At 37.9% G+C, this 27,486-nt stretch overlaps 1 protein-coding gene across 8 annotated transcripts in view; it reads right to left on the bottom strand.

The window, feature by feature from the left end:
• Nucleotides 1-27,486, bottom strand: part of ADGRB3 (adhesion G protein-coupled receptor B3) — a 645,078-nt gene that overhangs the window by 110,351 nt on the left and 507,241 nt on the right. For all 8 annotated transcript variants that reach the window (XM_014734522.3, XM_023625136.2, XM_070244801.1 and 5 more), the window contains 3 exons: nt 26,423-26,549; nt 24,698-24,801; nt 20,641-20,743 (listed from right to left, as the gene is read on the bottom strand). In XM_014734522.3, the coding sequence (XP_014590008.1) occupies nt 20,641-20,743; nt 24,698-24,801; nt 26,423-26,549 (334 nt within the window). The remainder of the gene's footprint in view (nt 1-20,640; nt 20,744-24,697; nt 24,802-26,422; nt 26,550-27,486) is intronic.

Genomic DNA, 27,486 nt, shown 5'->3' with positions numbered 1-27,486 from the left:
GCTGTGTTAACTCTCAGATGCACTCTGATATTTAAAATTCAATTTTTGGAATTTTCATAAGGGGTTGATGAGAAAAAATGAGAAATTACCAATAAATGATCGATCTATTGGAAACATAGTTAGAAGCAATTGAAAAGAACATAAGATGCCTATGGTCCTAAACACTCACCGAGAAAACCATTTGTGCAAATAAAGAACTGATATTAATGAGATCAAGGGGAACACGGATGAAGGAAAAATAAAACTCTTCCTCAAGAGTATTGGCCTTTCACAGGCTTTCAAGTCTGCTATCTTCTCTACTGAAAGACTTTCAGTTTCTAAGATGCCCAAAATTTAAATGTGTCTAGAAAAAAATGAAGAGTCAAGAATAAGCTGGCAAATAAAATTACGTTGTTTCTTTAAGGTAGGCTCTCCATGAACCACAATCATACTCTAAATTAAAGTACTGTGTTCCGTAGCACAAACCAGAGTCTGCTATAAGGCCCCATCCAAAGTGTGTTGACTTAAAGACAGGAGGGTGGGCTATTTTTGGCCCTTTGTTGCACACTAAGTTATTTATTCCCTAAAAATATATCTACGTATTTATCAGAGATATAGAATCCATTAAAAGCAAGGCATACTAACATTGATTGTAAATGCTTATTACCTGTTAATAAAGATAGACCCTCTAATTTGACTTAAATTGATTCATAAAACATTCTATAATACTATATTTATTCCAGCATTAACAAATAAATACCAATGTACATATGGAATTCGCAACTAACCCTTAGTTCTTCCAATTCTGGTCATAGCTGAGTATATACCATAGAATTTTCCTTTACTCAAAAGAGTAAAAATGTTTTGGCTTTCATTGGTAATTTTCAGCTTGGTTGGTTGAAATAAAAGCCACATAACCTAAACCAAAGATTTCCCATCAACACCCAAATATTAAATATTATTGTACATAATGGCTTGGAAGATAATTCCACCCCATGAAACATGGATTTGTATGTATGCATACGTTTATTCTTTGAGAGCTTCCTCATTTTACACAGCACTTGAATACAAGTATGGAAAGGCCTCTTGAATAAACACTTGAATGATTTTGCCGAGGGTCTATAATTCTCCAGTAGATGAAATAAACATACAGAAATTAACTTACTTATAAAACAATTCCCATTACATTCAGCAGCCACTGAACCTGTTTTTTGGGGTCAAACCTATTTTCAGTTCCCTACAACAGATAGTTCTTCATTCTGGATAAACTTTCATTCCAAAGAAATATCTTAAACTTTTCCATTCTGTTCATAAAACCTGCAAATCTGTTGCAAGCTGAACTTATGGCATTTCTGAAATTCTATCAGTTCTAACAGCTTGAGACCTTTTTCATACAAAAACATGCATTTCCCTGCAGGGTTCTGAAAAGTTTCCCAGCAACACTCATTAGGAAAGGCCACAGCTAGAGATTAGCCTTGCTGCTACCATTTTCCATGTAAAGTGTTTTTTTGGTGACAATTTTCTATTCAGTAGAGCAACTGCAGGTAATTATTCAAATACAAAAGCTTGTTTTAAAAGAACGTGGAGCCGATGGCAAAAACACCAAAAAGCAAATGAACTGCTATGGCTTTAGACACGATTTTGTTTGTCATTGTATTTACTGACAATTGCCATTAGAAAGGATTTTTGAGTAAGAGACTGAGGGCAGATTTGGTCCATTTGTAGGGAGAAAATGTCCCTAAATACAGTTTAGACTGAATCAGATGTATAATAAACAAAATAACTCCCATCTTTGGTCTACTGATGTATCCTCACTAAATTGTTGGGAGAAAATACAATAGCAAATGCTAACGTCCGCATTTTAATACCAGGACCCAGGGAAATTAGAATATATGAGTAAAACAGATGCTGGTCTAAGATGGAGTTTATGGAAATTGTAATAAAAATACTAGACAAGGAAAGAAAATCCTTTTTTCCCCCTTAGGTATGAATCCTGGGCTCTCAGAGCTGTAAGGAAATTAAAGATGGTTTCCATTTGATCCCTCCAAACAGAGTCCAACCTTCCCTACTCCATCTCAACCATGCAACCTCCACCAAATGTATACATACATATTTCCATTTTGCTGTTAAGAAAATTGGTGTTGAAACAGTCTAGAAGACTTGTCTGAGATCATCTCCCGATTAGTGACAGGGTTGGGATTTGAGACAAGGACACTTTTTGCTATGCCGAGTTGACTCTGAAATAGCATCTAGAAGGAAGTCCTAATACTAAGACAAAGTTAGTAGACTTGTTTCTGCTCCTAATGAGGGAGACCCTCTCCTCCCCTTGCACTTCTTAAAGAAAGGTGAATGTACTTATAGCATAGGGCCTATTGCTTGCACGTGCCTGAATTACTGACTTCTGGAAGGCAGGACACTAAAGCCTAGTAAGACGTATGGAAATATATAGCTTCACTACAAAAACATAGACACAAAGTATTTTTCCCCAAAGCGTACTCATCTACTCTGGTCTACTGAGCATTAAAAGGACAGGAGACATTAAAATTTTTTCCAGTTTGACTTTTAATATGTCCCTCCCTAACATCCTCTCTCCCACAATAAGATAGAGAATTATGAAAACAAAATCTATAACTTAACACAAATCATATCACACACACACACATACGATTTTGTGTATTAATAAACAGACCTTATACATGGCATCCCTATGGAAGAGATGGTTTTTGATCATGCAAATTTGAGCTAAATAAGATTATTTTAAAACTTCTTGCTAACTTGTCTTTGGTTGCTAATTGTAATGTTGTAGTCAAGTAAATATGGCTTGTTGTAACCTAAGAGGAAAACTTACTCAGCTGAAAGAATTCTATTATTTATTTTTATTCTCTGACGTATTCAGTGTCTTCCTATATGTGATTCCATTAGTATTATATGGATATACAATATTTGCTGGATTATACTCTGACATTATTAGAAATAGAGAAGTGAGGAGGAAAACAATAAACAGGTTCTTCTTTAAACTTTTCAAGGTTAAAAATAACCATATGTCCTTGAACACAGGTGCAGGAGAAAACACTAAAGAAATGTGGTTGGAGGGCTGACAAATGGCTGCAACGAGGTTAGTCATTGAAGACTTATATGATATGTATTACTTAAAATTGTTCCCCATGTAGGCCTGGCTTTTGGTGAATCTCATCTGCTTGGAGCTGAGAACTTGCATTAATTTACACTGTACTGACTCATTTTCTTATTAAGCAAATTTGAAAGGATATGATATTTTTGGCTTTGCTGGATTCCTTTCTCTTAATATCTTGTGCTTTTCTCCAGGAAGGTCAAAGACTTTAATATTAATCTTCATAACATTGCTGTGGTATATTCTTATCCTTATCTGACACCCAGTAAAGCTGATGTAAGCAGATTACATGGGCTAGACCAACACTGGAGGAGTCCGACAGGCGGACTTCAGCCTTCTATTTCTTATATCTTTCCATTTTCTGTTGCAAGCTCCAATACCAGGGATTCTGAAACAGGATGCCTATCAGAATTACCTGTGAGATGTTTTCCATCTCTTCATACAATTCCAGAGGCCACAGCAGAATTTGGAGAGGGTGTGGGAAGGCGGATGGATGCCCCGTCTCCTTTACCCTAGTGGAGAACCACTAACACCTTAGCGTAGATTCCCAACAGGTGCACTTTGGTTCTTAAATATATTTCTCTTTATAGGTCATCCTCTTTTAAATGTTTATCCCACGATAATAATTTAATAATTCCTATTTTTGGGTCCTGGACTGCACATCATTTAGTCTTTAGCAAAATAGTTGTGAGATCTAACACTTTTGACACAAAGGGTAATTTATTTCTTTAATGACTTTGTAGCTTTCACTTTTTGAATGCATTAACTTTATCTAATATTTTCATACTCAGCACAATTCCCAACCGTTCTTCTCTTCTGCCTACATGTGGATGCAATATGCAGACATTTCTTATGTTGACAAGTTATCCCCTTTAACAGCATCCTATGAAAAGGACACCAACATTACACAGTGTAATCCCTTTAAAGTTCCAAGAAAAAGAAGCAATCACAGCAGGTGTGATTTTTAAAAGTACAAAAATCAGCTCTGCTCCATCAACATTATTTTCAACTCTGAAACTTACTAGTTTTCCTCTAACCCCCAAGAATTCCTTTATTGATCTTAGAATACTCTCTTCCAGCAGAAATAGTTGTTTTTCTTTTTTTATCCTTCTCTGTGAACACAATTTCACTTCTGAAAATGGAGTTTAAGCATTTTCTTTATATTGCTAGCTGCAGAGATTTCATTCAAATTCCCCTCTTTTCCAACAAATGGGCTCCAGAAGCTTAACAAGGATCCTCTTCATAGCTGGACATAAGACTGGGGAAGCTGCATACATCCACTCCAGCAATCTCCACTACAGAATAACAATTCCACTTCTGCAAATAGATGGACTGCCAACAAGCATTAAGGATACTGTGATGAGCTGCCCTGCACGACGCCCTGAAGAAGCTAGTTTTCCCTTGATGTGCATAGCTAAGCTCTATTATCACCAAAAGAAATTACAAGTGGGTATCCAGGGGAGAATGCACACTGAAAACACACTTCTCTCACAAAGTTCACACCATCTCCCTTCGAGACACTCATGCAGACCAGTCCACTAAACCTTGAACAGGATTAGCAGACAAAATGGAAAATAATTAACTTTTTCCCCATCTGTGTGATGCATTTTTGCCATTTGTTTTCAACTGAGTTTATCGCCACTTGCTAGCAGCGGAAATAGGTAAACAGTATTTTGTTTACTTTCGATGGCATTTCTTTTTTATTTATAAACAATAGTTAATGAGACCGAATGAGAGGGCTGCTCGAAGCAGGATTTCCAGGGAGGCAAAGGGGTGTAGATGGAATACAAGCACATTTCAGAAAAAAAAAAACCAAATCAGTCCTTATTGAATAAGGAAAAACACTGAACAAGGTAAATCTGGGAAAGAATTATAAGATTTATAGCTTCAGGATTTAATGATCAAAGAAAATACCTCACTGTTTCTTGACAGTACAGGAGGTAAAAGGAAAAAAGATAATATAGAAATAGTTAAGCTACAAGCTCATGTTTCATATCACTGAATCAGCCTCACAGGGGAAAATAGAAAAGCTCTCTAATAGTAAAGCTCTCTAATAGTAAAGCAGGACAGGATCCTTTCCAGTATTTGAAAAAAATAGGTACACTCAGGCTATTACTCTATTAGTAAAAAGGACCCGGTTCTGTTAATGACATGCGGGTGGATTATTACATTATCTTTTGAAAAACAACATTCATTACATTTGCATTAATAGGCAAAAGAGCCGCTATTTTCAGATATTTTGATGCTGAGCAATTTAAAGGAAGCCAGATACAGAATGCTGCCTACACTTTTTTTTTTTTTAAAACCTAGTCAGTGAAATTTAAAGCATAAATGGTTTCCAGATAGAATATTCACTAATAGGTTTTAAAACTTGCTCTGTTTCATTGAAAATGAAGTCAGAGGTGGTTTGCTTGGCATGAATTCTGTTCCTTGTGCTCTTTTCCTCCCCTAAATTTGTGAAATACTTTGCTCCCATGTAAGAAGTGTGCCACCAGCCTTTGACTTCCTGCAGGGGAGCATAGCTGCTCACTTTCTAAGTCTCTACAAATGATTTTCTGTGCCTTGTCGTAGAAGACGTAAAGAGACACGCCTGCATGCGTGAAGAGAAAGTGGCCCCTGAACTTTGGATCTTAGATACAACTTTGCCCTCAGCTGGTAATTAACAAGCTCAAGAAAGTTAAAGAAAATAAATTCAGTCTGTAACTGCATATGTTTTGATGGAAATACCTAGCATTTTGGAGGGAAAATGCTCCAGTTTTTAGAGAAAACATATCTAGGAAGTAATCAAGTGAAAAGTCCAAAAAATGCAAAGGAGTGAAGGACAATAAGAGTAGGGAAAAATCGCTTGGAGCAGAATATTTTTCCTAGAGCAGGACACAGATTCCCCCCAGACTCCTGAGTCCCTTCAAATGCTTCTTCAGTTTGAACACGAGCCTGCTGTCACGGCCCAAGGAACTCTGCCGTTTGTGATGCCCCCTCATTCTCAGCATCCTTGTCCAACTGGTCACAAAGCCTGTACGATTCCATTCCATGAAGCCAAACTATCCCCACTGTCACTAACTTAATAAGAGCTCTTAAAAGTACACATCAGTCCTTCCCTCAGTTAACCTGAAGACTCAATGCAATGAAAACAAAACTGAAACCGTTTTTTTCTTTTTTTGGTAGAAATTGACAAGTTGGTTCTAAAACTTGTTTGGATACCTGAAGGATCTAGATGAGACAAATCTAGAGAAAGGATCTAGATTAGACAAAGTAATCTTGAAAAAGAAGAGTGAAGTTAGTTCAAATTCTCTGATTTCCAGACTTACTAAAATTTGATTTTTTATAAAAGAACCAAAGCAATTTAACAGAGAAAGGAAAGTCTTTTCAACGAATGGTGACAGAACAATTGGATAGCCATACGGAATAAAAGGAGCCCCCAATACCTACATCATATCATACACCACAATCAATTTGAAATATCATAGATCTACATAAAAGCTAAAACTATAAGGCTTATAGAAGATAATAGAGAAGAATATCTTCATGACCTTGAGGAGTAAGCAAAGAGCTCTTACAGAGGACTCACAAAATACAAACCATAAAAGAATAATGTGACAAACTAGACTTCACAGAATTTAAAGCTTCTACTTAGCAAAAGATGCCATTGACAAAATGCAAAGGCAAGCCATGGCTTGAGAGACAATAACATGTATGTATATATGCCATATATGAAAACATATATAAATATGTATATAAACATATATAATACAAAAGACTCCTATCCAGAATACATTATTATAAAAATCCCTTGCAAAGCAAAAATAAAAAGACAAACAATTCACAGCTGAGACTTCACAGCATTGTCTATGAAATGACCTACAAGCATGTGAAAGGTACTAAATCTTATCAGTTATTAGGAAAATGTAAATTAAAATGTTGGCAAGGACACGGAACACTGAAACCATCACAGCTTGCCGGTAAGAGTATAAGATGGTACGATGATTTTGGAAAACTGTTCTGCAGTTTTTTAGTGTTTTTTTTTTTTAAGTTAAAAATACTCAAACTTGCCCCTAACTCAGCAATTCTACCCCTAGGTATTTATCCAAGAGAAATGAAAATTCATGTCCATTCAAAAACTTTTACACGAAATTTAAAGACTTTATTCATTATAAGAAAAAGCTGAAAGCCATCCACGTGTCTATCAGTTGGAGAATGGATAAAAAATGGTGATATATCCATAAAATAGAATAATACTCAGCAAAAATCATAATTAACTACTAATACACAATTATAGGGCTGCATCTCAGAAACAAATGTTGAGTGAAAAAGGCCAGATGGAAAAGGTGCTCATTATATGATTCCATTTATATGAAATTCCAAAACAGACAAAACTAATGAATGATGACAGAAATGAGAACAACGGTTGCCTGTGGGGATGGGGTTGACTGGAGGAGGATGGAGAGAACTTTCTAGCATGGTGGTCATGTTCCACATCTTGACCGTGGTGTTGGTTACATAGGTGTATCTTGGTCAAAACTCATCACATTGTTCACTGTGCATTTTGCTGTATGTAAATTTTATCTCCCTTAGAAGTTTATTATGTGCCAGGTACTGTCCTAGGTGTAATCTTACTTGATCCTCATAACTCCCCTCCCCTTCCTAGTTTAGAAAATAACAGCAATTGAGGTTAGACATCTTGATTCATATAAAAATATGTGATGAGTGCCTGCTGCTCTGTCAGGCGCTGTGCTGAGGACAGGACACACAGTGTGAATCCACGGCCTGTGTCCCTTCCCTTCTGAACTTAATAAAAATAAGACGACAAATTACAGTAACGATTATGAAGGAAAAAATGGGTTCCTTGAGGAAGGACTAATGAGAAACCATTACAGTGTTTGGGTTTGGGGAGAGGGAGATTTTAGCAGAGGCTCTCAGGTACCATTTCCGAGCTGCAGGACATGTATAAGATAACCAGGTTAACCTAAGAAGGAAAGACAGCTAACTGAGGAATAGGGGAGAAAGCCCTGCGTGGGGAAAGAGCTGTATGCTAGGCAAAGCATGTAACTGACGGGACCCTTTTTTAAGTGGCCTTGCTAATAATCACACCAGGACAACAAAGCAAACCAGGCATCTGTCACCTGGCTGATGGCTTACTGGCTACTCCCACAATGCTTCCAGTGGAAGTCCATCATGACAGGGACATCATGAAGGAAAGGAAGAGTAATGCATATGAGGAGGTGGTGGGGTGGGAAGTACCGAGGGGCCAGGTCATGTAGGAGCTGGTGGGCCATGTTATGGGGTTTGGATTTCATTCTGGGTGTAACAGAAGCTCCATTTATTCTAACTGAACGGTTTTAAGCAGACAAGTGTCACGATCTGATTTACAGTTTAAAGCGATCACTAGGCTAGTGAGTGAAGAATAGTTAACTTGACAAATGGCGCATAGACAGTAAGTAGTAAATCCTAAAAACCGTTCATTTGGAATAAGTGAAGCTTCCATCACACGGGCAATGACGGGCCACCTCACAGCAGACCCGTGAGCCCCCATCAAGCCCTCAGATGACTGTAGTTCTCATACCCGGCACTGCAGCCTCACGAGGGAACTGAGCCAGAACTGCCCAGCTGGACCACTTCCAACTTCCCGACTCATAAGCACTGTGAGGAAGATAAATATTTATTTTTTAAGCCACTAGTTAGATGCAATTTGTTATGCAGCAACAGATAACTAACCCAGATTATCCTTTTCATTTCTATAAAGGGTGCTCTTCCTTAGGTAGACAGGATTGACTTTGTAACTTCATTTTCAAAGTTAGGAAAATAAGTAGCAAAAGTTTCTAAGCAAAGAACTAGATGCTCGTATTGCTAACAAAAAGAAACAAAAATAAGTATCTATATGAGAAAGAAACCCAGGAAACCAGAACTAATTTATATTCTATAAAAGCAACATACATCATTCCTATCCATTAGGAAAAAATCACTTTAAAATACAAACAGAATTGACTTAGCAATAAGAATGTAAAATAGATACAGATAAGATTTATTCAAAATCCTTTGTAGGCCTAATTGTGTGCATATACTGATGTATCATCTACCAAAGACACATCTACAGAGCTACATAAAAACCATGTGCATTGTAGTCTAACCCAGAACATGCAGATGGCCCTTATCACGAATATTCATGAATTAGTTTACCAGTATATTTCTACTGTTACAGTGAATCATTTCTTCTTTATATTACAGTTGAAACCTTGATCTCTGATTCTGTCCACCAGCAGCCTAGGATGACTACAAACATTTTAATTTACTACCTTTGAATTTCATACATCTTAGATTTCGTAGTTAAGACCTAGACTCAACTCAGTCATATGACTACTTCTTTCTTCAAGGCTTAAGACTTAAAATTAACTGAGTAGCTTCACAAAAGAAGTGAAAAACAGAGTTTAATTTTCCAACGCACTTATTTTTTTCCGGTAATAGGCATTAGAGTTTGTGCCTTAGTTCTAAGGTTTGCTAAAGGAACGTTTATGATCTAATATACATAATAATCATCCAACTTTTAGGATGGAGTGAGGACCAGAGGCCCAGAGGTGAAAAAGGACCCTATGGGTGAGTTTAGTGGGGAATTAGCTGGACTCTGCCATCCTTATTTTCCGTGTCAGATGTTGTTTTCTCCCCAAGACTGTCAGGTGAGAGACTTTCTGTGACAGGGGCTTCACCATTTATTGCTTTAAGAAGTTTTCTTCTACAAGACAGCCAGCTTTGTTGTCTCATGCTTGGGGCACCTGTTAGCTGCTTTTAGCTCCTTCAATTCATAAAATGTCCTGCTTGGTTGAGAGTGATTCGATTCATGTTTTATATTAATTTTTTATATACTGGTAACCAATAGGCCCCATACGTGAAGAAATTCTGTGTTTAGTTCTTGCTTCAAAGAAGGAATTCAAAGTCCTTTTCACTCTTTTTTAACTTTGGAGAAGCCTTTTCAGAAACCGTCAAAGGTCCACTGTTCCTGTTCTGGAGGCTACACAGACTAAACCTTGGGTAGACACTTCAGAACTGAAGATCAGTTTTACATAAAAGCATCAGCCTAAAAATGGGCTGGCCTCCCTGTCCATTGCAGTTCTTCTATTTGTATGTATGCTAGATGCTTCCAGAAAACTCAAAATGGCCCAGGGTGACAAACAACGACTTCACGCCAAACCTACCCCCGTCCATTTTGTTCTGTCTGTGGCTGCTTTTGAGTCACAACAGCAGAACTAAGTAGTTGTGACAGAGATTATATACCCACAAACCCTAAAATATTTACCATACGGCCCTTTCCCCCAAAAGCCTGCCAATGTCTGAATCAGAGTCTGAGGTATCTGTGAAAGGAGCTCTCTGCTTTACTCTCTACCCCATGCCAGTCTCACATGGAGACAAATCTTGCCTTGGTCAAACGATCTTTAGAAACAATCTAAATTCCACTCTCTTCATCCCACATTCACCCCCAGAGAGGTATAGCCTCAAAGTTGGCATAATGGGCCATTGACAACTCTATTAGAATCTGCTCTCAAGGGCCTTTCATTTTCGTGAGAATATCTGTGATTTAACATAACTCACTTCATGTAATGTTTATTTAGCACTTCAGTACGTCACAGCGTATTCAGAATCCTCATAAACATTATCAGCTATAATTATAAACCTAGCTCCTGTTGACATCGGCCAAACTTCTGACCAGTTCATATTATGTACAGAGAAGAGCGAAGGTGAAACATCATACATAAGGAGGAATGTTTAATTTCGCTAGTGGTTTGATTCCAGGGGAGAAAAACAGCTAATTTTCAACCTTTCTGTAAGACCCCTTGAGAATTACTCAACTTCTCAAATTCTCTTTCAGATATTCCTGTATCAAGATAAAATCTCATTTAACTTCACCATCTCTAATCAAAGGAAGGTCTCAAAAGTATTCTGGAAGTCTTCAGTGGTTTCCTCAACTCCTTTCTGTCATCATAAAACAACACACACACACACAAAATTGACCTAGGTTGCAATTATTCCAAAAAGGGTCCCCAACGTAGAAGTGGCTGCATTCTGTTATATTGTCCCTCATTTAATAGACAGAGCCACAGCTTGCTTCATTCATTCATTCATTCATTCAACACTTATTGATGTCATACCACATGTAAAACAAGTACTAATATTAGTGGTTTTAAAGCCTAGAAACAAGAGAAAACCACCACTCTTGAGAATCACAGCATAGCAGGCAAGGTTGAGCAGTAAATGAACGGGTTCAGGGGAGTGCGATTGGCGCTAACTACAGAGGCCGCCACAGGCTCGGAAGCACAGGGGAGCGCTGAGGGACTTCACGAAGATGATTTGCATATGCCACCTCCTGGAGGGTGGGAGTTGTTTATCAGGCAAGGTAAAAAGCAAGCACAGAGACAAGAGTGGCTCCGGTAGACATGGGGCACTCTGGAAAGCCCAGAGACAGGCCCCCGCCTGGTGCGAAAGGGGAGGCCAGGAGCCTTGGAGAGTATTATTCGTATAACTCATCTACCCAGAAGGAGTGACCTTCATATTTCACACAAGATCAGCTTCTGTACTAGAGGCAGCCTTGAAGGTGGGTGATGTTCAGAAGATGGTGTTAATCTCAGGAGCCCTACAGACCCACTGCAGAGTTGGAAGCAGGAGAATGACATAATCAAGGGTTTGATTTTTCTTTAAATTTGAGATCTGTTGCACAGTAATGTGGAGTCTCGGCTCACGCAAACAAAAGCTACCTGCGCAGACCAAAGACAGAGAATGTCACAGTAGTCCAGTGGAGAAACCGTGAAGGCTGGGTCTCCAGTGGGGCATGGGGATGGAGACGAGGGACCTGTCAAACCAAGGCATCTCTCTACACTGCCTGCAGGACACTTCCGTACAACTGCCTGAGAAATGGACAGAAGGCACTCAGCGCAGGCCTGATACTCTCCAGAGCAGCAACCTGATCACAAGCCTGAGCTTGTACTCTCTTCCCCCCGGTGAACGAATGCTCATCTTTGGGAGTTCTGCCCAGCTTTGGGGTTTGACCTAAGAACACACCCTGAACATCCAAACTGGTTTCAGTGTCCCTCCAGGTTATTGATATCTCAACCGTTTCAGTGACTCCTTATTGTCAAATAATTCCACTTTCATCTTCTTTGCTTGTTTCAAACCCATCCTTCACATCGATCTTTTGCCTTATTTTGAATTGACTTCAATAATGTGATCTTTGGCTCCTATCACACAAAACCAGACACGTATAATCAGCGGGACAAGAAAGTTAAAGAGTGCCGAGAGAGTCTCTCTAATCCCACGATCTCTCACTTTGTGAACCCCACAGCAACAGGAGGAGACAATCCTTCATTGCTGGGAGCCTGGCAAAATCAAGAAACTAACCAACCCTTCTGTTCCTTGGTTTGATAAAAGTTTTCAGGAATCCAGAAAAACTCTAGTAGAGTTAGTAAGATACCCCAAAATGGACTCAAATGAATCACACATAAGCTTATTACACACAAATCCTTTAACAAACATCATGGCAAGTCAATAAATTAGACTTTAATAAATCTAAATAGGAGGCTTTAGCTTCAGCCATTAAGATCACACACACATTTGAGACATAATAAACACACATTTGGGACATTATTGGCAGGAAATTGCTTCTATGAGAGGAATTATGAATAAGCACATTTCTTCTCAACATTATTTTACATGACTTATCAAGTGAGAAGACGCACACTTCTTAGGTTTCAGAGTCTCTTTAACTAAAACCCAGACACCAGATCCCCTTTAAAGCATGCCCTCGACCACTCAGAGCTCACAACAGGCCTCAGGAGACTGGTCTTTATCACCAGATTGGCTTACATTCTGTCTAGAGTGGGGGACCTAATCTTTGTAAAACTACCTACAGTTATTAGCTCCACAGGTATAAGCCCAAATGATTGATTCAAATAAATTCATTTCCTCACTTATTCAACAAACACTTACTACGTACTTACTGGGCTCAGACTCTATGCTGTAATCGACTTTGAGAATGAGTTTAAGAGTGAAGATAACTTAGCCCTGCCCTGGAAGTGGGCAGTCTGGTTGGAAATAGGTAATACAATAAAAGATAGAAGGTGTACTCCAGGAATCACCAGCCCCAGAGCTGCGCACCCGATGGGAGGATCAAGGCGGCTTCCTGCAGGAGGAAAGGGCTGAGTGGAGTGTCAGAGAATGACCAGGAGCCAAACCGAAGAAGGCGTCTGGGAAAGCAGGCAGGGCAGCTGGAGGAGGAAGCAGGGCTCCAGGTTAAAGGGGAGCAAGGAACAAGGAACCATAGAATGATTTTGACAAGCTATCAGCTGTTTTGGTGTTGCCGGTGTAACAAAACAAAAGCCAGTACAATAGAATAAGAATGGAGAGGTCAGCACAGGCCATGTTTAAGGTTTCTCAAGTTTTATAAGCTATAGAACTCTTTCTCCATAAAAGTTATTCCTGAGCCCCAATATATTAGTGCAAGAAAATCAGTGAATAGAAACCTTCATAGATAAATGAAACATTTTCCACTGCTTGCATCTGAGAAGTTGAAAATCACTTCTGGAAGAGGTAAGACAACAGTAAATGTTTGCACAGGGGAGTGGGGTGGTCATATCCGAATTTAGCTCTGTCACTTGGGCCACAAGGTAGAGGGTGGGTTGTAATGATGCTGGAAGCAGTAGCCTAGTGAAGATGATCAGTACCTGATAGAGGCAAAGAGCTGGACTTGAGAAATCTGTGAGGGTACAACTGGCACAGCTGGGTGATTTATCAGAACTTCACGAGGGAGAGGGAGACTTCGAGAATAAGGTTGAGAGTTCCAGCTTATGTAACGGGGACACTGCAGAAAATCCATTCGATTTACACCTAACGTGCTGGAAGGGGGGTGGGGACACAAATGGTGAATTTACTAGTGAGCCGAAAATTGGACATCAGGAAATCTGGAGCTCTGAAGAGAAGTACAGAATCAGATGTACATCTGGGAGTCATCACTATCATCGCCATAATCACAGCTACTGTTTAAGGAGTGCTTACAAAGTGCTTCATGTCTACCATCTCATGCAACCTTGACAACAACATCAGAAGGGAGGTACTAAGAAGGAGCTAAGGTCCAAAGAGGCTGAGTATCACGTTCAAGATCACACAATGAGGAAGCGGCAGACTTGGGGTGCTTAGGTCCATGTGGCTGAGAATGCCTGCTCTTAACCATCACCAACTGGAGAGATGGACACATCCAGGGGAGTACACAGAGCACTGACTCTCAAGAGGAGGGGCAGGCTGTTTCAGAGGGGATCCAGGGGGACAGAACGGGTAGCTGAAAACACATATTCAATATTCCTTCTCAGAAGGTGAACACATGTACATCCAGAGGCCAGGAATGTAAATAAATGTGTGAAGAATCTGGGTCACTGGCAGAAGAAAGTCAGGGGAGAACAGATGAATTAGAGCGTGCTTCACCCAATTACAGGTATTCAAAGTCAAGATTTAAAGGAAAAAAACACAATTCTGACAACACAAAAACATCTTCTATTAGAATGATCACAGCCTTCCAGTTGGGCCCATCTCTACCAATTATCTCTACGCAAACTATGGAACAAAAACGTAAAAAGACTTTATAAAGGGCAAATAAGCACAAGAGGAAGACAACTTTGTGAGTACACACCTTTTAAAAAGTGCTCCAACACAGAGAATTTTTGTATTTTTTGAAAGACAGAACTAAAAGACACAGCCCATTATGTAATTCAATGATCCATACATAAAGACCCGTGAGATAAAAATCCTCCTAAATAGTGATGAGGAAATGTCCGCCCATCCGAAATGATTTGGGAAGCTTCCCTTGGTCTGTCAATGACGACTTCTGCTAGGTCTCTTAGGATTCAAGTTAGTGTCTAACTTTGTCTTCTCACATTTGACTATTATTTTTCAAAACGTTTAATTTAACTTTTAGGATGTCTTTTTATGATGTCTGTAACTTATTTTATAACACTTTGGTATTCTTAGTATGATCCAATACACGTGCCAGTTAGTTTAACCTTTAATTCTAGGAGTTGCTCAGGAAGCACAAAACAGGGTAGTCAGCCGGCATTATATCGGAAAGGGCCACACTCTAGAGGTGGCAACAGCAAGTCCTTTTAATCTAGGTAGATCTATCCACAATCAACACTTTACTCATTATCAAACTGAATTTAAAAGGTCTGTCTTTATTGATCAACTAGTGTCTGGTTAATCATTATGGTGGATGTTTTAATGGCTTCCTTTTGGTGAAAATAAAGGCATTGAGGATATGTGGATTAGCTAATATAAACACTTTTTACTCTTGAACGGACTGTATGAAAGATTCCACTGAGGCCCGTAGCCTGTACCTCTTAGAGATGGGGCCCACAGTTTAGTCCCTAATCATTCTGTGTCCAGACATTGGATTGGGAGGATTTCTGATTGAACGATGCTGACTGAAGCCTGCTTCTAGACCATGGCTGTGTCTACCTCAATGAATGTTGCAGACAAGGCATGGTCAAAGCATCTAAAACAGTTAAGACCTAAGATTTCATTGAGCATCCAGGCTTTGATCCTGATTTGCTAATAAGAGTTTATCTGATAAATATCTGACTAGATGATAGAATCTAGACTTGACCTACTTTCATTTTAACCTGGTAATGAGGTTGCAGGAGAGAAACTATCTTTCAGCATTTTGAACTTCTTGGGGAGCCACCATTATCTAACCAAAAAAATGAGAGTTTTGCCAAATTTGGCTTCTATCAGTTAAAAAGAATGCTATGAAATCTTTAATAAATCATCTCAGTCTTTTAGAAAGAAGCAGACATATTTTTGTGATTAAGAAAACTATTCTCTGAATATATCTGTTTCCAAAATAATCCTTGCTTTGTGCAAAACAGTAGGACCAAAAATAGTCTACACAGCTCAAGAAAAAAATCTGCACACTTTAAGGTACAAAGGAAACTCTTTACAAATAAACAGCTGAATGATACATGAACATCCTGGTTGAAAGTATAAATGCACAAGAGATCAAAGGTCAATGATGCTTTATGAGAAAGATTGAAATACAATGAAGTTATAATTAAATTTTATAACTGCATTTTAAGAAGAGATATAAGAAATTGCATTTGATCCCTCCCTTACTTTGTTGCCAGTAACTGAATCTATAGTTTAAAGATTTGAATAAAGTAGTCCTCCCCTTATCCTTGGGGGACATGTTCCAAGACCCCCAGTGAATGCCTGAAATTGTGGAGAGTACCAAACCCTATCATATACTGTGTTTTTCCTACATACACATTTGAGGTGTGACAGTAAAACTAGCATGAACTTCTTTTTCCCTTCTTCACAATTTCATGGATAGAAGATTCATTCTTGGGGCTGGTCCCATGGCCCAGTGGTTAAGTTCACATGCTTCCTTCAGCAGCCCAGGGTTTCGCTGGTTCAGAGCCTGGGCGTGGACATGGCACCACTCATCAGGCTACGCTGAGGCGGCATCCCACCTAGCACAACCAGAGGTACTCACAACTAGAATATACAAGTATGTATTGTGGGGGCTTTGGGGAGAAGAAGAAGAATTAAAAATGAAGATTGGCAACAGATGTTAGCTCAGGTGCCAATCTTTAAAAAAAAAGAAGATTCGTTCTTACCATAGATCTTAGGAACCTCAGCATATGATTTTTTTCTTTCCTGGTTGAGAACTTTCACCTTTTCACTTAAAGGAAGCACTTCATGGCTTTTCTTTGGCATATTGGAATTGTCAGCACCATTGCTCTTGCATGTTGGGACCGTTATTAATATAATAAGGGTTATTTGAACACAAGCACTGAGGTACTGTGACGGTTGGATAACCGAGGTGGCTACTAAATGACTCAAGGGCTGGTGGTGTACAGTTTGGATCCTCAGAACAAAGGGATGATTCACATTGCTGAGGGGAAGGAGCTGGAGGGCACGAGATTTCATCATGCTTCTCAGAACAGTGTGTAATTTAAAACTCATGAATTGTTTATTGCTGGAATTTTCCATTTAATATTTTTGGACCATGGTTGACCAAGGGTAACTGAAACCCTGGGAAGCAAACCATCGATAAGGGGGGACCACGGTACACCATATTTTAAACAATGGCTTATTTCAGCTTGTTTCTATCCCAACCGAAAAGAAAGCAGAGAAACTCAGTAGTGAGATAATCGAGTCAATTATATTTCAACAAGCAATTTAGAGAAAGATCCCAGTATGACACTTCAGAATTATTCTGGGCATCAGCATCAACCACAGTTTTCACACGAACTAGCCATAACAACTCTCAGAGGCAGTACCAAACAACTTGTTTATATAGAAATCCTCTCAGATGTTTCCATTTTTCCAAGTGGGGAATACTAAAGCATCAATCAAAACCGACCAGGAAAGTCAAAGATAGGAATCTGATCAATTACAAAACACCCACAGCAGCCAAAGGGTCCTACGCACAACCTACATAACATACTGTAGCCAGAGATCAATATTTTACTTTTTAAAAATACTTTCCTGAAGGTTATATAGATCGTACGTTTATATAAATAATACATTTTGTGTGTTTTCTTCTTTTCTTGAAAAATCATTAATCCCAGATAAAACAGGAATAGCTTTTCACACACTGCTATTTCACACATAACATGAAGTAGGGCCCATTTCATTCAATTCAGCACATATGTCATAATAAAATATATGATTATTCTCCGTGGAACAAACCTGATATTGTTAGAGTGACTAAGAATAAATCTCCCCTAATCACCCCATAGCCAATTGTCCCAGGCTTTCAAGATCATCTACTCAGAGCCAGTAAAGCAAAATTAACATAGCATAAGAGAAAACCAATAATTTCTCATTTTCTTCATCATCGCCACCATCTAACACCCACTCCTTCCCACAAGTATCAATAACAGTAGCAGCAAAAATTAGCATAGTCCAGCTAGAACAGAACCACTATGATCCCCAGATCACATGGAATCCATTTTGCAGTTAATTACCTGAGGAGAAACAAAACCACACTAAACTTTCTTTTTTTAAGTAAGCCCATACCAGCCATTCTTTATAATCAGAAATGAAAAGTAATCCTAGACTTGTCTTATCCTGCCTTTGATGTTCATAATATTCACAGATATCAGAAAGACATTTTCATGAAAAAAACAAGAACAGTGAAAACCTGGGAAAGCAAAATGAGCAGGCAGAATGTAATTTCTAGAGACTATTTTAGTTTCTGAATATTATTACCATTTAGACCTATACAATACGGTAGTCAAGGTCTGCATGTGCCCCTTGAGCACTTGACATGCAGCTAGTCCAAACTGAGCTGTAGTGTGAGCATAAAATACACACCAGATTCTGAAGACTTAATAAAAAGATTGTAAAATATTGCATTATTTTAACATATTAATTATACGTTAAAATGGAAAACTTGGATATATTGAGTTAAATATATTATTAAAATGAATTTCACTTGTTTCTTTTTACTTTTTTTAATGTGGCTGCTAAAATATTACAGTTACATATGTGGCTTGCATTATATTTCTATTGGACAGCAATGACTTAGACAATAACCGCTCCAACATATAGTAAACCCTGCAGAAAATTCTACTATTCTACCATTTGGCTCAGAACTTGTAAAAACTTTGCCACTCAGAATGAAACACTTTTAAAAGCATATTTCCCACTGAAGATCATGCAGTTTTCCATATTCTAATGAGGGACATCACTCAAGGGTGTTTGGAAGGTAAAAAAATGACATGAAGGGAAGCTTTGGTGGGAAAAACTATGGGTTCAAGCTAACTTCAGCTTGATTTTTTTCTCATTCCCAGACCAACACATAGTTTCTACTTCAGAAGAAAGACTCCTTTTCTGCATGGAGCTTCAAGAACAAACAGGTAAAGAATTGTCAATAGATATTAACAAGTGAATGAACATTTCTAAGCGATCGGAAGCCTTGCCCTGCCCGGGTAAAGAGCCAAGAAGGGAAGGGGGAGAGGAGTCATTCAATAATTCGTAGGGCTGACAGTCCCACCTTCTCTCCATCTCCACTCCTTTTCCCCTCACTTCCTCCTTGCTTTCCTTTCTTTCCCAGCTCGTGGGCGCCTGTGTTTAGCTTCATTTTCTTCTCTGCCCATTATTTTGCACATTTCTTTCTCCTCTCCCAATTCTGACTGCATCTCCCTCACCTTCGATCTTTCTCCTTTCTTCCTCTGTTTTTCCTTTTCCCATGTATTTCTTTTTTAAACTTATGTTAAATAGTCATGAGTGGACCTGATATATATTTTAATAGACTTTATAGTGCCTCATCTTTTTTTCTTAAGAAGAAAAGACATAAGAAATAAACGGCAAAAAAACGAAACACTTCAACGTATGCAAGTGTTTTTCTATTCTACAGGGCCCTTCATTGGGTTGTTACCGCTTTTGTTTTGTCCTTTTAGAACTTTGGGGTTAGTGATCTCCCCCTGGGGTCCTCGCCCTGGCCTGGGGCAATGGTTCAAGAAGAAATCTTCGTCACAATCACCTAAGCCTAAACCTCAGCCCTACCCAGATCCCAAATTCTCTGGGTGGGAATCAGCAGTTTTAAGAACGTAGGTTAGCAAAATAACAGACTATTCATAATCCTTGACATTGATACATATCCTACAAGTATCTAATATATCAAAAGAACCTACTTAAACGTGCATTTGCTTTTTTAAAATGACAGCTTATGGACAAAAATTTCAATTATTGGCTTTAGCATTTCAAAATTAAAATTTGAGAAAAGAACAGGCCTGAATTGATTGACAAATATTATCAAAGTAGTCTTTAACAGAATTCCTTTGAGGTTGGGGTAGGTTAATTGAAGGTTGCTATTATGAGTTTCTTGGAAGGTATTTCAGAGTAGTTTAGTAAAGAGAGCTGACAGTCATTGTTGGAAAAACCATGGTCATTTAATGCAAGTCAATTCCTATAAGTAGGACCTAAACTATGACATTCTGCTGAAAGTGACTATGCAGTCAGAGAACTGCCATGTTGGTTAAATATCAAAATACTTTGTGCTTAAGTAGAATTTTTTAAAAGGCATAAAAACTAGAGTTGCTTTCACCTAACATTCTCTTCGATTACTGCCTATAGACATTTTCTGGGTGGATTTTCAAGAGCTGTGTGCCTCTTGTAAGCAATTTATAGTTGACTTTTAGGAATGTTAGAAAATTAGACCCAAACACAGGCAATCCTGTTACAATTAGGATAATGAATCAAAATTTGTGCTTTTGATGTTCCAAGGCTTTGAACTCATGGAGCTTTGATATAATGTTTAACAAACACATATTTTTTCTATTATAAACAGCTTCTCAATCCCCAGGAAATTAAGCCAACGGAATGTACTTCTGGACTGGAATAGGCAAAATTTTTATTCAGAAACCAGAAAACTAATTTTGTTTTTAAAAATAATGTTGTCGGAAGTTCCCCGTTTTTTCTAGAATATTTAGATTATCAATAACCGTCTTTACGTCAAAACATAAACAAACAAAGAGAATCAGAATAATTGCCAGTCATACCTTATTATGTGTCTGAGTCTGTCCAACCAGTATGAGGATGTTGGATGAGATGATAGACAGGCAGAAGTTAATTAGAATTATGGACCTCTCAGAGCGTATGTACCTAGCCAGAGAGAGAAAGAGTGCCCAACTTTAAAATTCAACGGAGAGATGAAAGATTCTGTATTATGCAAATTGGTGGAATGCATCCAGAAAAGAAATGCTAAAACGCAGCCTTTACAGGGGGAAAAAACATGAAAAACAGTTCTTTTAAATAAAGATTATTCTTAACGACCCAGTTTTATAGTGACATGGCATGTCCAAGAGTCCTTCAGAGTTATTTTTGTCTTGAGACATTCATGTGGACAACATGGCATTTCCAATAGAGCTTAAGTTGTGCATCTGTTATCAGTATAAATCCTTTTATACTAGAAATATAAAATTTCTTGGAAATATATCAATTCGTATAATTACCTCTATATATGTGTGCGTATATACTATGTTAATTATTGTATAAATCAATCAATAGAAATTCTAAGAACCCAAAAGAAAACTCCACCCAGATTCTGAAGTGTTCCCTTGTTTACTAGAAAGATGCCACGCCTTTCATGAAACCATGAACACTCTCATCCACCGTTCCATCCACTCAAGTATCTTTATGTAGTCAGGCTATTACTCTTTATATTTTTATTTTCCTGAATAATTGTTCCAAAGAAAGAAAAAAGAAACTGAATCTTTATCTCCAAACACTAATCCAATCCACAAATGGTATTTCATCATTAGGCTGGAAGATTACTTGATGTATGCCATATCTTACCCTTATGAAGAAGTGTTTGTATATAGTCTGTTATACCATTTTTAAGTGCATCAAAAATGTTAGCCATGGAGAAAACTGCTCAGAATCAAATGTTCTGCCAGCTATTTACCCTGAAAGGGTAACAGCTATTTTGCTTTGCTGTACACCCTGTGGTAAATCACTTAGTGAAAGTAACAAAAAGACACACTTGTACTTGCTGTGTGTCTGAGACTGTTCCATGTGTGTGGGAACATGCAATCACTTCCCCCAGCAGGTGTGGGCTTTCCCATGCAGCATTACAAGGGGTGCCAGAGATGGGGAAGCACTCTTTGGAAGGTAAAATCTATCAAATTTCTCTCTCTCTGTCTGTCTTTGAGGAATATTTAGGAAGAAGCTCCATATTCCATCACATATTTAAGAAAAGAAGGCAATACAAAAACAGGAGTAGAAACAAAATGCGAAAAGCAATTTTTTTTTAATATAAAAGAAATTTCCTTTCCTCACAAACCAAACCCAAATAGGACCAACCTAAGTCGATTGTCAATGCAAAATGGCCTCAAGAGTTACTTAACATTGTCCCTGCATCACCAGCATCTAAACAGAGAAGAAACCACACGCTGGGATGCTGAAGACAACTTCAAATATTAAGTTGTTTCTTTTTTGTGGGTGGAGGATGTAACATAAAAAGTTTAAGGGTTGGACTAAATTGACCCTTTATATGATGCTAATGGCTCCCATGACAGCACAAACACAGAGTTGACATTATTAGAGTTTCAGTGATATTATTTACTCTGTAAATAGGAAAATCATGGTAATAAAAAACTCAGACTGACCACCCTGAAGAGTCTTCAGATGTTTCCACTTTCATTCATGTTGAGTCACAGCATAGCCTTAAAAATTGCTATAAAATGTCCCAACTTTCAAAACTTTTTATAAATGCGCTTGATATTTTAAACAAAATTTGTGAATGCATCATTTCAATATATGGATTAAAAGGACAGGCTCAGTTGCTTTGATGTAATGATATTACTCTACAGACCGTATGTGTAGATGGAGAGAAAACGTAGTGTATTAATTTTTTGATGAGCATTTCTAACGAACTACATGGGACACCATAAGATTTCAAAATAGTACATTACATATAAAATAATTCTGATGTTTGTACATTTTACAAAACATTAGAAAATCAAAAACTTTAAACTTTTTAATTAGAAAAAAGGCAATAGGATCCTAACACGAGTATTACACAGTAATGTTACAAAGCAAATTTAATGTTTATAAAATGCATTCACTTGTTGTCATGCTATAAGATTCACTTAATAATTTACGAGTCTTGAAATTTCTACCAAACTATTAAAATTACTCCAACTCTTCCACTTGTAATAGCAATGAGTTGATGGCCACCAACTGTTATGAATCCACATTTACATTGTTTCTCGGTACTCTCTTCTATACTTCTCAGTTTCATGTTAAGTTTTGATAGATCCTTTCAGGTGTCTTGGTAATTCCTAGAAAACTATTGTAATAGGTGATTTTCCTGGATATTCTGGATTAAAGAAAACTTTATTATGGAAAATTAATCCTGTACTTCCTTGATAAATTTTATATATCATTTACACTGGCAGTGTTTGTGTTAGTGTTAGCTATTTGTACTGAGGGGTGAAGAGAAGGCGGAATCGGTGCCTGAAACCTAAATGCTGAGAAATGGAGCTCACTTAGCTCTAGATACTTCAGTAAGCGTGAATTATGGTGCTATTGTGATTGCCTAGTATCCTGGCCTTCAAACACTGTCTCATTTTCTGAGAAGTGCCTTTCAGGCAATTGTGGAAGAGAAAGTCATCTTCTTCTCAGCCTTTGTCCATCTTGCTCTTGCATTACCAAGACAATGCCCACTCGACTAAGGCCTGGACCCTGGATTCTCTGCCTACAATGCCATGCCAAACCAAGCATTTCTTTCATTTCATGGGATTGGCCATACTTTATCAGATTGTCTCACTTTGTCAGTATTTCACTGCCAGATAACTCCCTCACAGGAAGGAAGAAACTCCACCATGTACCAGCGCCAAGGGAGCAAGAATGTACACATATTTTATTTTTGTATAGTACATGAAAATTTCACTATACTTGACAATTTAATATCCTGGACAATTAATTCTTACCCTCAAAAGTGCATAAAACATAATGGAGAACAATGACTTTCTTTTATATAGATTTCTTTTATTTATAAATATTTATAGATATCTTATTTTATTTATTTCTTTTAAATAAAGGATGTTAAATCAACTTCCTTATTAAATTATAATTAATTTTTCAACTGAATTGTTTTTTATCTTAAGTAAAAAGTAAGTAAAATACTAGGATTGGCTACTTTTGCCATTATAACATTACAAATATTCAGAAAATAATATGTAATTATCTATTTATAATACAGTAACTTTCTAGAACATTTTTTAATAATCAAATAGATATAAAAATGTTTAACATTTAAAATTTTAAAAATCCATGAGGAAGTTTGGCCATCTGGTTATGTACTGGTTACCAATATGTGAACAGACATAATAAACCTCACAGGTCTAACTCCTATTAAGAGAATAAGAATAAATTTTAGAGAAATACTAAATTTTCATAAAATACCAGCAGAAGCAATTTCAAATATTGTAGAACAAAATTTTCCAATCACCTCCCCTTGTTTTTATACATTTCTGGCTTCTTTTAATCAATTTGTCAAAATCTGACTCATTGGAAACATTCAACCAAGAGGCCTTTTCTAGAGCATTGTGGTATTCAGGTGGTGCATCGAGACTACAGAAGACTTTGCTCATTGTCTGGGACATACTGAAAGCATGGGTTTAAAACTTAAGAATTTGGAGACCATATTTCTATAACAGAGAAATTAATTTGACTGTACCGATTAAACTCTCAAGCTCACTAGCAAGTGGGATAAATAGAAACCAAATGGAGACTGAACTTGGGGTGTAAGAGCACCATGCTTGGGGGTAAGCGACTTGTTTCAGGCTACCATCATTTGAATTAGTAAGAAAAGTGTGTGTGTGTTTTGTTTATTTTCTCATCATAAGCAAACATGGACAAGATAAACATATATATTATTTATTATTATTGAGCTCATTTATTACAGCTCCATCACAGCAGTTATAACTCTGTTCTAAAAATAGTTCTTTCAGTAAAGTAAGAAGACAGGAGACACATGAGGGTTAGCAGCTTCCCTGATTTAACTCTGCATAGCAGGGCATCCAGTTCCCAGTGTATGAACTGATTACATACCTCCACAATGCTGCGTAGACAACGGCTAGGGTGATCAAGGCCAGGCAAGAAAGGCCACTGCCTACTATGAGGGTAACTGAAGGTGCACCAGAGGATTCCATGATCTGCCAATTAAACAAAAGAAACAAAAACGAGAGAGAAGTTTTTAATAAGTTAAAGTCACTTCTAAACTCAGCAAAACTATTCTAACCCTCAAAAATAGCCAATCTAGTTGTTATAGTTACCAGATAATTACCCAGTAACCACCCTGTTCTCATACTCTCCACCTCTAAAGTGCCTGGTTCTAGCTCCTCCCTCTCTCCCACTGTGAAGTAATGATTGCCTTAGAGTTTTAAAGGCTTGATTATGGCATATTACCCACTTACAGCTTCCTAAAATAAAAAACTGAAACTACAACTTCTTCTACATTCACATGTTAAATTTTCTCTAGCTGAAATTTGAAGCAGCATCAGTATTCATTTTTCTTCAACTAACTATAGTTTAGTTATTTCACAACATGTTTTTTGGTAAAATTTACTTGTTTCTCTCATTTACAACCCATTATGTTACCCAAATCTGGTACTTAGACATTGAAAAATGTTCAAACTTTCTGACTTTTGACAACTTTGTTCTAAGTCAAGTATTCTCTCATTTAATTTCACTTGTTTGGCCTCTAAGGATATGGAAGAAAATCAAATTTCAAATGCAAGACCATAGAATATATTTTGTGGGTTTTTTTCCCAAGAACAAAATATGTAGAGATAATTTTCACAATCCCAATATCAGTCCCTAAATACATGACCTTGAAAAACAAGCCTTATATCTCCTAAAACACATATAAAGATTACAAGCAGTCACTGACTTGAGAGGTTTCTTTCCTTGGACATTAACATGATGCTAACTAATGAAATCTGTTGTTTTTTGTATTTTTCATATTGGAAATTTGAAGAAATACACTTTAAGATCAAGTGTGTTCCATACCTTAGATATGTACATTAAATTATGTTAGGTACTTTTTGTCATCAAAATAAGTAAGAAGAGTGATACATATTTAGGCCAAATTTAGACAGAAAGTCACATTTATCTTAATAATTATTTTTCAGTATTTCAATTTTTGAAATAATTTTTCAAAATACATTAGATGAGGATATTATTTTTCTTTTGGACAGTTTATACAGCTATCTTTTTCAGAAACTAGTTTTACAAATGTATATACTTTCAAGGAATGATTTTACAGTTTCTGACAGTCCATGCTTTCATGAAAACTTCATTTAATTTTTTAAAAATAAATATCCAAGGACACCCCCAGAAAACCTGTACTGAAAATCCAATATCCAATGCAGATATGCAATATGTTTGGCTATAGTATCTGGGATCTTCATTCTACTACCAACAGCATCCTCACAAATCCCCCAGAACAGCTTTCCAGTTCTAAAATAAAGGTTAAGTGGACAATTATTTTTATTTGAAAGTTTGCAGTATATTAGTAATACGATTGGAGTACATCCTCAAAACTATACTGCAGAAATTTCAAGTTAGAAGACATAAAAATGAGTAGAATTTAGTTACAGCACACCAGCTAGAATTCATCTCACCAAGCTACTGTAGCTAAGGAGGAGAGGAACCCAATTTTGCCCCCTTTGCAACATTTTCCATTTCCCCATTTAAAATGCAGTCCCCTGGAGAAACACTCGCCACAATGTCCCTGCCTTTGCATTAAAGCCGTGTTTTCCCTTTGTTACTTACTATTTCTCTAGGTTGCTGAGCCAAAATGGCGAAGGTAGAGAGACGATCACATAAGCATTTCGTATGGGATGCATCGGTAAGCACAGTTTTACATCCCTGGGTGGACCACGTTCCCAAAGACTCGTTCCTGCAAAGAGGGGGAGATTGGGGTAAATACGCCTGACGGTCAAATCCGTAAAGAAGAAAATGCAGTTTAACTGAGAGAATCGTCTACTGTAATTCCCGTACAGGAAAAAAAAAAATCTACTTGTTGTTGAACAGGACGTAATTTAGATGCATCTCCAGTAATGCAAAGCGAGTGTTTGGAAAAAGCAGGCGGGCGGCGGTGCGGCGTGCAGAGAGCTGTCCAGCGCCGGAGGTGCTGAAACCGGGACTAGCTCTGTCCAGCCCTCTGCGAGGAACGGCGGCGGCGGCGGCAGCACGAGCAGCCGCCAGAGCGTTGGCAGCCACTTCCAAAGCTCGTCGGATCGTTTCAAACACTCAGAGAGTAAAGAGGCTTTTTATATTTTCATACCAGCTCTGATTCCCTTCCCGTATTTTTGGATCGTGAATGCTGGCTTTTAAAATGCGGATTTCTCTGAAAAGCTTGCCTGAAAGGTTACATAGCTTGGGTTGGGTGATAGGATCTTCTCCGCTGCTGGTTAGGGATTTTTCCTCCCTTTAGAATTAGCTGCTGTGAAAATTTCACCCTGGAAACGGGAAGCAGCAGCAGCGGCATCAGCTGGTTCCAACTCTCATTGCCTTTGCATGGTATCCAGGGGAGGGGTGGGTTTCAGACACAAGCTTCTCACTCCACACTTCACTCAGCCCAACACGCCTCTGAAGCCCTTGACATTTCTTCCTCTGACCCGCCTCTTTGCCCTGGGGTAGAAGCATTAAGCTAACCCCAAGTCTGCTAGAATATTTAGAGGAACAACCCCACCCCAAAGTCAGGTAGGAAGCGGGGAAGAGGGCCTGCTTCAATTTTCTCTTTGGTGTAGCCATGCAAAATTCTAAAGCATATGGTTTATTTCCCACCCCAGCAGAACAATAAAAATGGTATCAACCTACGCCTTCTTAGTATG

Source organism: Equus caballus, chromosome 20 (genome assembly GCF_041296265.1).
Source record: "Equus caballus isolate H_3958 breed thoroughbred chromosome 20, TB-T2T, whole genome shotgun sequence".
In the NCBI taxonomy this organism is placed as follows: Eukaryota; Metazoa; Chordata; class Mammalia; order Perissodactyla; family Equidae; genus Equus; species Equus caballus.
Note: the sequence above shows the minus strand (reverse complement) of the source record. Positions and strands in the feature narration are given on the sequence as shown.